At 42.9% G+C, this 11,591-nt stretch overlaps 1 protein-coding gene across 1 annotated transcript in view; it reads right to left on the reverse strand.

Moving 5' to 3' along the window:
- The window catches only part of F5 (coagulation factor V), a 68,105-nt gene that overhangs the window by 32,744 nt on the left and 23,770 nt on the right, over positions 1-11,591 (reverse strand). The window contains exons 5-9 of the mRNA XM_019527532.1: positions 7,593-7,736; positions 6,308-6,529; positions 4,609-4,774; positions 3,098-3,275; positions 1,939-2,041 (exon numbers count right to left, since the gene is read on the reverse strand). Of these exons, the coding sequence (XP_019383077.1) occupies positions 1,939-2,041; positions 3,098-3,275; positions 4,609-4,774; positions 6,308-6,529; positions 7,593-7,736 (813 nt within the window). The remainder of the gene's footprint in view (positions 1-1,938; positions 2,042-3,097; positions 3,276-4,608; positions 4,775-6,307; positions 6,530-7,592; positions 7,737-11,591) is intronic.

The raw sequence follows: 11,591 nt of genomic DNA on the forward strand, positions 1-11,591 counted from the left end.
AAAAAAAAAAAAAAAAAAAAAAAAGACTGCCAGGCTAAGTTAAGCTTTTAGGTTGTATAAAGTAGTGGTGCTCAACCAGGGTGCCCTAAAATCCCCTAAGGGATTCCACGATGCAGGAGTTGCTGCCGCAGCGGCAGCAGCCAAGTCAAGCTACCCTGAGCACTGGGCTGCAGCATACATGCAGTCCTCCTACATTAGAGCTCTCCAATAACTCTAAAGCAGGCAGAAGGGCTGGCTTAAGCTGCAGTTCTTCCCAGTCCACTCCTCTGCCCCACCATCACACTCCTCCTGGAAACAAAAGAGCTGTACAGCACAAGCCAGGTTTCCTACATACTTTAGGCTTAACAGAGAACCCAAATGCAGGAGGAACGTGCACACATGGCACAGCCCTTACTGGTCCAGATGTACGTAATGTGCACAGGGGAGTTTTTCCTGGCAACAGCGTCACCCAGCTGAGAACAACCAAGATAAATTGAGGACAACAGTGATTCTTGACTAAGAGTTCTGCCGCAGTCAAAAACATTGTGGAGAGTGCTCTGACTGAAAACGTTGAGGACCACTAGTATAAAGCTTAAATTAAATCAAGAGTCTGGAGACATGGTTAGAGTCCACAAACTAAAAAAAGGAACTGTGCTACTACCGAATCTTCCAACTGCTAAGGTTCCTTGTGCCAAACATGGAAGCATGCTACTTAATTTAGGAGGTATATTTATGCTTTATTAGTTACAAGTGTAAATCATAGATTCATGGATAAAAGCTGCTACTGGAAGATGGACAGCTTAATAGAGACTGCTGATGTATACATATATAGTACAACATGTTACTTTTCCTATAAACAAATTACCCATAAAATGGTATCTGACCAATTGATGCTAACACTTAAAAGCTGCCTGCCTGCTGACTCATCTAGGAGTGCAATCATATCCCTCAGATAAATCCTTTGACTTCCTATTTCAAGAGATGCCGGAGGAAGAGGTGAGGTGAAGTGTCCCATCTTCCTTAAGATCTCCAAAGACTCGCTATAGTTCACCTTGCACACCAAACTTCTGTTTGTTCCCTTGTTTGCTCACCCTATGCTAGCAATCTCACTGCCCCAAACAATGTATGCACTACCTTGCCTCTACTGATTCCCACTGCTACTTCTGCTCTTTCTTTCTTGCTTTCCTATCATTTCATATCAGTCATGGCTGAAACCATTTCTCTCTTTTTTTTCCCCTTGATCATACTTCTGAACATCTCTTCGCTGTCACTAGTTAGCACAATGACATATTAGGGCCAGATCCTCAGCTAGCATCCACTGGCATTAGCACAGTGGTTCTCAACCTTTTCAGATTCTAGACCTCCTTCATTAGACTTGCAGCACCTTCAGAAAATGCCAGCTATTCACAAGGTCACAATGTTTTTAACACAAGGAATTCCTATTTGAAAAATCTGGATATGTCTTGTGAATTATGTTTGTAAACATGGCACCCTGGCTGAGAATTACTGCAATAGCATCACTGAAGTCAGCAGACCCACACCAGTGTAAGTGAGCCAAGCCTTTGTTAAAGTCGTGATGAATTTTTTTTTTTTTTTAGAGATTTGCAAGCTAAAATGGGCTTTTTTTCCCTTTTTTAAAAAGGGGTGGAATTTTTTTTTTTTTTTAAAGATTTGCAAACTAAAATGGGCTTTTTTTCCCTTTTTTAAAAAGGGGTGGAATTTTTTTTTTTTTTTTAGAGATTTGCAAGCTAAAATGGGCTCTTATTCCCATTTTAAAGATGAGAAAACTAAGGGACAAAGACATGAAGCAAACTTTCCACTAAAATATCACACAATATATCAGTGGTGGGGCAGGGAAGAGAACATAAGAGCCCCAGAGTTCTGACCTAAGGCAGAGAGACCGCCTATGCAAAGTCAAGTTGTTCACATGCACAGGGTGTAAAACAGACAGCTCCTTACCTGCGGGATCTAGTGGATAATTAGCTCCTTCTGCATCCTTTGAAAGTGTCACTCCATGGAAGTAAATGTTGTAAGGGCGACTGGCCATATTTTTAAACACAATCTATATGCATATGAAAAAGTATGAGTTCAACCTTTGCTGAATCCTGGTTTGGAAACAATACTGCAAGTCACTGTTTAAATGGAACCTGATGGGTTTCCAGAAGAGCCATTCCTTAAGTTAGAAAAGCTGGCACTCTCAAACCCACAGCTGCTGTGCAGCATGCAGCCTTCAGGGTCCCATAGATGAGCCAATGGCTAGAATTCCCCTGGCTCTATTTGGTTTCAGGACTATAAGCAGAGTCCTACTCTCAGAAGAGAGTCCCACAGAGGCAGCTGAGGAGTGTTAAATCCCGTGAGTGGGATCACTAAACATTGCTCTTGAAAGGAAAAATTGCAGAAAGGATACACCACCACTCCTTTTCCCCAGCTTTTAAGAACCACAGAGGAAAGGATGTGATGAAAACTTCTCTGCAAACCTGCATGCTGGATGGAACCAAGCAGAGAAAGGAAGAACTACAGCACTGAAAATGGCTGCAGGACTACAAGACCATCAGGGCACTTAAGGCCCATGCAGCTTTGTGATGTATCAATATGCAATATCCAGTCAGGAGGACATGACACATTGAAACAACAACAAAATATCAATGCTGCAAGATTTTTGAGGCCTTCTGACTTTACTCGCTAAGTTATTCTTCTGCTTTCAAAGGCAGCTGCCACTTTCTTAGGCTCCTAAATAGTAACATAATTAGAAATGATGAGTTCATAAATATAAGTCCTAAATCTGAACTTCCCCCAATAGTTCAAACTGTGTATGAATTTGTAGTTCTTTCTATGTACTTCTATGAACTACATATATATTCTTTATATCGTTATACAACGATATCTGCTGCAATGATATCTGGAAACCAAGCACTCAAAATCAAATTGCAGAAATAAAATAGACAACTTAACTTTAAATCTCTCCCTCGGGCTCACATCATCCAACATAGTCACTCTTTATCACCTTATAGCTATTGTTTGAAAAACACTACCATATACACTGGTTCTTATACAACTTTACCTGCAGAATATTACCTTAAAACATGTATAGTCTTTGTGCTCAGCGCTTACTACTCACCTTGACTTTGTCTTTGACCTGGGCTCTGATAACAGGGCCCAGAATTCCAGTTTCCTTGGGCCTGGGATTCTCTAGACGCTTGATAAAGTTGGCATCTGCATACTGCTTGAAAACAGCCTTCTTGTACTTTTTGCCAATGAGATTTGAGTAGTTGTCCAAGTACTTTGATTTATATTGTCTTTAAAAAGAAAAAGCAATAAAACCTTCTTAAGGAGTGAGACCTTTTGGACTGTAGGGCAATCATGCAGGAAAAACAGCAGGAGCCCCACTGCTCAAGACAAATAGAATGAGATTAGACAAAGCTTTGTAATGCAAGTTATTTTTAGTATTACTTGTATTTCAGTAACACCTACTGGCCCAACTGATATCTGGGTTCCTATTCTGTTAGACAATGTATAAGTGTGCAGTGTGAAAAAAAGATCTCAGTCTCAAAGAGATTCTGGTCTAAAATTTTCAAAACAAAAAGTTTGGAGAGAAGTATTATTACTCCCTGTTCACAAATGGGAAAAAGTGACGTCTTTAATGTCACAAAGTCTGTAGAGGCACCAGGAACTCAAATTGGGTATCATGAATTCTAATCTAATCATGGGCTGAATTCAATGGCTTAGGGCCTCCCTCTTCCAATCTACGTTCTTACATAGAAGTATATGAAGTTGTGAAGACAACAAAATTCCCCATATTGCTTAAAAACAGGTAGGACTTAAAAAGTATGAAAAGGTCCATCTCAGCTGTGAGCTGGTAGCTGGTTACCTAGACAGAAATGGTGGCAGGGTGGTAAGCAATATAACTTTGAATGGAATAGGAGAAGTCATCAGAGAAGTAGTAGTGTTTGAAGTCTTAGAGTCAGCAGGGCTACAGGTAAAGGGAGATGAGGACTCCAGACAGGGATTCAAGTGAGAAATGGAAAGACAAGAAGATGACACCAGAAGAGCAGGATCACCTAAGAGCCAGCAGCAGAACCAGATATACAACCACCAACCCATGCATTGTAAGAATTTAAGCAGATTGAGATGTGCTCCTTGCAGACACTGTATATGCAACAGCTTGTAACATCAACAAAGTGATGATACCCACAAATCATTCCTCATCAGAATAAGGTGAGAGGTTTCATGAATATCATGGCAATAATGTATTATCAAGGGCTGTCCACATTGGTACTGCCACTGGTAGCTCTAGGCAAAAGGACATCCTGTACATTGGAGAAACCTCTCTCTACCTTTTAAATTAAGTGAAAGATATGCCACAAAGCATATTTACTCAGCAAGTCCAGTAAGGTTGTTTACTGCAGTGCTCTCCAAAGGCACTTACTAATATTTCTATCAGGTATTCCATACATGCCTTACAATCCCATCCTTTAAAATTCCTCCTATTTTCAAATATTGTCTTTTCCTCAGGAGTTCTCCTTTTTTGTGAAATGCAGTTTTTAAGGCCAGGACCATGGAGAGCATTTCCTAAGAGCCTCCCTCCCCCACCATACCTGGTCACCAGAACAGTACTGATCAACATTTTACCTATCGATGTTTGGAGAAATGTTAGGAGCATAATCCCAGGTGATCTCCTCTGCAGCAATAAAATATTGCCAGTCTTTTATCATACGCAGTTCTTTAAAGGATAACCTCTTCTTGAGCACCTCTTTCCCCTCACATTCTTCTACATTGAAGTAACCATGCATTCCAGCTGGTAGGAAACAGGGACAAGCACAATAGTGACCATCAGATGCAAAAATACATAGAACTTCCATAGCACCTCTCAACCCATTAGCTCTGGGTGCTGGCAAACATTTATTTACCTGTTCTCTAAGAACTCTGGGAAGAAAAACCTGCAGCATCCTTACAGGCTTGGCAGTGCTACGCTGGTTAGCACTACGGAAGAAAGACCTGGGAGTCATCACTGACCACAAGATGAACATGAGCCTGCAATGCAATGCTGCAGCCACTAAAGTGACCAAAACACTGGCTTGCACCCATAGATGCTTCTCAAGCAATCCCGGGACATCATTCTCCCATTGTACTCGGCCTTGGTGAGGCCGCAGCTGGAGTACTGCGTCCAGTTTTCGGCTCCACAATTCAAAAAGGATGTGGAGAAGCTTGAGAGAGTCCAGAGAAGAGCCATGCGCATGATCAGAAGTCAGGAAAACAGACCTTACGATGACAGGCTGAGCGCCATGGGGCTCTTTAGCTTGGAAAAGCGTAGGCTCAGGGGTGATCTGATGGCCACCTATAAGTTTATCAGGGGTGACCACCAGGATCTGGGGGAACGTTTGTTCACCAGAGCGCCCCAAGGGATGATGAGGTCGAACAGTCATAAACTACTGTGAGACCATTTCAGGCTGGACATAAGAAAGAATTTCTTTACTGTCTGAGCCCCCAAGGTCTGGAACAGCCTGCCATTGGAGGTGTTTCAAGCACCTACATTGAACACCTTCAAGAGTAAATTGGATGCTTATCTTGCTGGGATCCTATGACCCCAGCTGACTTCCTGCCCTTTAGGCGGGGGGCTAGACTTGATGATCTTCCAAGGTCCCTTCCAGCCCTAATGTCTATGAAATGTATGAACTCAGGTTTAAAGAAAAACAAACAAAAAACAAACAAACAAGTGCAGACAATAAAGCTGGGATTCTCCAGAGAAGCCTGCTGGAGTCAATGAGAGCTATGTGATTATAGCAATCTTTTGTCTCTTTTGAGACCCCTAGTTGAGATTGTCATCCTCTTTTCAGCGAGTGCTCCAGCCACCACAAGAGGCAACATAAGGATTTTTTCCATGGATCCATTAAAAGAAATGTTAATCTTTGCTCTGGGGAAATTAATATCCACTGTAAGATGATTGTGCCTGCTATCGTGACACAGCCTTGAGCTGCCTTTATCTCCTTCAACAGTCAAGCAATCTACCACAGTTTACCTTATCTATCCATGTGTAATCATGGTGCCCAGATGAACATTTTGTAAACAGTAAAAATCTCCCCAAAAATGAGATTCCCCATTGCTCTGCAACCTCTTTGCAACTGTGAGACTTCGGAAAGAAGTTCCACTGAACCTTGTTCTTCAGTCCTTAATGCTCTGTCTGCAGTGGTTCCTTAGTAAAATGGCCACCATATAAAATGTGGTCGCTGTGACGTTTTACAAAGTTAGAACCCTTTTAGGAGATAAAGGAAGAAGTGAATAGCACTCTCTATGCCTGTATAAATTGCCTACTAAGCAAATGTGTCCTTACCTTGCAGATGATTTTGGACAAGAGACGATATCAGCCATCTTCCTTTCTGGCTCACAGTCATGTTTGCGGTGGTTGCTGCACCTGCCACCAGGCTGATGGTTGAGACCCTGTGATGATATTGCTCCATGGTTTGCCCATTGAAATGGACAGAGAAAATCTCTGGTTTGGAGCTCATTCCTATCAAATGCCAACTAATGTTGTCATAAACGCAGGCGGTTAAGTCTGAAATGGAAAGAACGGCAGGGTTCAGAATTCACCCAACTCATCCAAGAATCAGAGAACAATTCACACTAAGTCCTGCTGATAGATCAAAAGCAAATCCTCACTCAGAACATTTTACAAAGCTTTCTAGATCCTGCAAGAGGGGGCATGTACCTCGTGCAGGATATTCAAAAGCACCAAATCCCACTGAAAGTCAGTGGGAGTTAAATACCTAAATCTTTTAAGCATTTTTGAAAATCTCACCCCTTAGCCAGTTAATCCTCTCTTCTCTAAAAAGCAGATCTGTTCATACTTGGAAAATGTGTCAGGAAATCCATCCAGAGAGAACTACCCCAACCTTGAAGGCATTTAAAAAAACCCCAGGATCTCCAGACATTCACTCACTGGATTGCCTGTTTCTCCAGTGCGGAGGGGGAAACCCTTGCAACAGGCCCATTAGCATCCTTTTGTCTTCCAACTTCTCCCTACTTTCACTGACAGTTGAGCTGGCAACAATCCATTGTCATCCTATTATACAGCAGTTCCAAATCCGTTGTACAGGTAACACCAGTAGTACACAATCTGTCAGTGGTACGCATTAACAGATTTATTACGTTTACTTTACATGACAAAAATTTGCTGGTGGTACTTAAAGTAGTATCATTTTAAATTGATGCTGCGCAATCTGACAGTTTGGGAACCAGTCCTATACAGTCTTCTTCTGAAGTGTTCCACATGCTTTAGAGCCAGCAGTTTGTTTAACCTCATCCTCATTTTGTAGGTGAAGAAAGGACATTTACTTTGTAAGTGGAACTCTCCAAATGCTTTGGCAACATGAAGCCCACGCTTTGAAACCAGCAGCAAGTATATCAAGGACAGGAGCCTCTGGAAAGTAGTGGCTATTGGAAAAAGTGGCTATTGGCTCCCTTGTGAAACCAGATGCTTGTACTGAGTTTATATGAAAAACTTGTAGCAAGGTTATATGCTACGAGCTGGTAGCAAGGTTATATGCTAAGGCTATTATGGCTCAAACAAACAGGCTGGGGTAAGAGGAAACACCTTAAGTTTATCAACTGTATAATACCTGGAAAGGTCCCATTAGTGTAACCATTAATCGTGTACTCAACAGATGCTGATTTTTGCCAACTTTTGCTTTCATCGAACACGGCAAACATTAACACATATTCTCTGTCAAACAGCTGCTGTGACCCATCTTCCATGAGGCTTCCTACAGGAGAAAAGTCAGATGAATGTGAGTGTCAGATGAACGTGAAAGTAAAGCAGTTTGCATCAATCTAACGATATCCAGATCTATTCCAGCAGCTTGCAGTTTAATACAGGCATGGGCCAGGAGCAACTGACTCCCAGGAAAGTCTTTTAAAACTGTGTTTTAAGTAAATTACTTCTATGAAAAGGTGCTGGATTGGCATTTTTGGATGTCCAAGGCCTATAGTATTTCAGCCTAGTGTAAACTTCATCTAAACTACTTTGGTACTGTTTTAGGCATCATTTCCATAAGCAACAAAGATCTGATTAATCTCCTCAGAAACCATTCAGTCCTTCGCTTCTCCTCTGAGACTCTTAACCAGACTTCACAAGTAAGTCCAGGTGTGATGGAGTTGTTTTGCAACGTACACCAAGCACCCCCTTCAGGACTGGACTGCAGCCCTCAGCCATGGTTCCATAAATCAGCAAACAGCCTTCAGCTACTAAGAACTCTCATCTTTACCATCATGAGTAGATACTATAGTGATCATAGCAGTATGAGAACTTATATAGTATAATATGTAGTATAGGACTGGTGATCCACTGGTAAGAATCATTTATTTTGCATATACAAGACAGAAGGTTGGGCAGTGTGGCACCTTAAAGACCAAATGATACAGTGAGGCATGAGCTGACAAAGCATCTAATGAGGTAGGTTGTTGCCTATGAAAGCTCATACCTCTCTGAACCATTTTTCTTGAAGGTCCCTTTGCCCTGCCTTCAGTCTGACTTCAAACTAACATGGCTAACCACCTTTCCTGGATATGTATGTAACTATCATACCAATCTGGTGTTGTCCCACTTTCTCCTGTTCATTACTGGCAACAACAAAAAAAAAAAAGGCAATTTAAAAAAAATGCATCAATACTTCAAATAATGCAACTCATCCAGGACTCAACTAGAGACTTACCGCTTTGGAATGCAGTAGCTTAGCCAAAAATTATGGTTCTGCAGGTTCCTCATCTTAGGAGGAGAAACTGGCAGTGGGTCTCAGTGAGTTTTATGCCATTCTGTTTATTTAAACAAGTGTTCAAAGTTCAGCTTTCTTGAACACAGGAGGAAACAGCCACAGATGGTTTCTCTGCACACAACTCTAAAGAGGACTGATCCAGTCCTCCAAGCCCAAAGGCCTGCACTCTAGGCCATTCCTAATGTTACACACCTAGTACTGTTCAGGCTGCATCAGGCCTTCTCTGCACGTTTCTGCCATCCACTCACCCATACACATGTTTTCCCAAGACAATACTCAGTCACTGCCCCAACATTCGGGGCATTCAAAATTCCCAAACACCTTTTATTTGCCTCTGCCTTGTACAGTAACTTATACTTAACTGACCCTTATGGCCATCTTAAATGAAGAATCATGGTCAAACCCATGTATTTTAACTGGGTTTAAACCTAACCCCTGACATTATTAAGGATTTTAAAAACAGCTTACACATGGAAAGATTAAATTACTAGTATTTATATATTTTTAAAAATTACAGCTTTCCATAAAGGATCAGAATTAAAACACAAAGAGGGAGAGATCTGAAGGAGAACAACAAGATACCTTAAAAGCAATGTCACTCTTATGCCAGCTTTGTGGTAGGATGTGCATGGGCAGACCTTTACACACACCTGGAGTCCATATCAGTGCCCAGATATATGTATGCACTTTACAGTGAATGATTTGGTTTGCATTTTTTGTACTAAAATTCACACACACAATTTATAGACAATCAGTATACAAAATGGTCCAGCCAACAAGCTCCTCAGGGAAAGAGAGGACCAGACTATAATCAACTGGTTTCAGCCAAAGAAAGTCTTCATAATCTTATGTAATGGATGGCTCAGGGGACTGGCCTGAGGTAAGGTAATCTTTCTGTTATGTCATCAGTTCATGTCTGTGCCATCAATGGGTATGTAGTGACCCATTCACAATTGTGTGATGTTCACAGAAACCGTGAATTTGAGCGGGCTCCTCAAAAAACAGTGGGCTCACTGCAAAAAAAAGCTTACCTGCAAACAGAGAAAAGGGCAGGAAGTCCTACAGTCTTAGAGTGGGGGAGGGCAAAGTGAGGGTGGACAGTGGCAGGGAGAGCAGAGGCGAGGGGAGGTGGACAGCAGAGGGCAGGGGGAGGGTGCATAAGCACCTGAACCATGGTCATGGGCTGGCTCTGGCAGGTAGCCGGGAGACCGTAAGCGGCTGCACTGGGGTCCGCAGATCCCCAGCACAGCTTGTTGCGTGAACCCACTGCCGCACCCCCTGCATGTCTGAACCCACTCCAGGGACCCCAGTGTAGCTGCTTGCAACCTTCTGGCTGCCTGCCACAGCCAGCCTGCAACCATGGTACAGCCAGCCTGCAACCGTGGTACAGCTTGGGGATGACCTGAAATTGTGGCTTAATTACCCTGATTAAATCCACGAAGCCATTAATCCATGCTTCACACATGGATTAATGGCTTCCCTGGATTTAATCATAGTCATTTGTGGTTTTGGGCCATCTGGCAATCTGCATGGAGGGGTGGAACTGGCTGAGGGGCCCCAGCAATCAGAGGCATGGAGGGGAGGGGGTGCAGGGAGAGCAGACTGCTGTGCTCAGTCTATGAAAATGGTGGCTGGCCTTGGGATCTGCCCGAAAAAAAATCAGCCAGCTGCTTCCTCAAATTCATGCACAGATGTTTATGTGGACAGCAAAAAGACAATTGTTTCCAGGTCCCTGCTACAGACTGCACGAGTGGTACAGGTTCTCAAACAGTCTTGCTATTTCCTTTGTTTCTTTCCCCCGCCCCCCAACATGGGCAAAATAGTATACGTTTCCTAGTTGCATTCTCAAAGATGGCCAAACCATTTTGGGTGAAACATTAGAGAGATGAGGCAGACACCTACAATGGGAAATTTCAGTCAAAACAGCTTGTCAAAATTATTAGCAGAACCTGCAGTCAGTTGGTTAAAGGAAGTGTTTCAGCGTGTGGACCATTTAACAACTCTAAAAGGGAAGGGGAAGCTGCTGCTGCTCAAGAGCTCACATCACTTTGCCACAATGGGCACAGACAGAAGTGCAGCCCCCAGCTGTAACTGAGTGCACTTTGCAGGAAGCCTTCTCAGTTACAGCAATGCCCCGGACCAAACAGAACTTCACTGCTGGATGCAGAGAGGAAGGGAATCCAGCTGCTGTCAACCAGCCTGCAGCTGGTTTCCCTTTGAAATGGCCTTGTCTCCCTCCCAGCCCATGCTGCTTTCAGAATGGGAAAGGGAGCAGAGGGAGTTCGGTGTGGCGTTATCAGCCCCCACTGGAGGGTGGGGTGGATGGATTGGAGCCACCCACTTTGCAGGGCTCCAACCACCCATCCCATCTTACAATGGATGCTGATAAAAACCATAGACTGAACTCCCTCTGCACCCTTTCCTCCTTCCCTTTCTGAAAACAGTGATAGGCTGGCAGGCAGCATAGACTGAAATTATTGAAGCTGCTCTGATTTGAAACCCTTCATGCAAGGGGGGTTCAGATTTTTGTGGGATTGGGCCCTTTGCAGCCATGCACTTTTTTGGTCATGGTTGTGGAGCACTTTCAGGGCCAGATCAGGTGAAAATTGTCACTTCTGTCTGCACAATGATACCTCTGCAAGCTTCTGTGAGCAAAAGAAATTAGCTAAATCCCCCTACCTTTAACCCTGAATGAAACAAGATTAAAGATCCCATAGTTCTGCTGCAGAATCATGAAGAGCAAGCAGTAACTTTTCATTACAGCATATATATCAGTATTATTTGACATTGATACCATCCTTAGATCTGTCTACAACTTCAGTTAACCTTAATAGTAGGGGTATTATA

The sequence above is a fragment of the Gavialis gangeticus genome, unplaced genomic scaffold (assembly GCF_001723915.1).
Source record: "Gavialis gangeticus isolate Ggan-Ray unplaced genomic scaffold, GavGan_comp1, whole genome shotgun sequence".
Taxonomy (NCBI): Eukaryota; Metazoa; Chordata; order Crocodylia; family Gavialidae; genus Gavialis; species Gavialis gangeticus.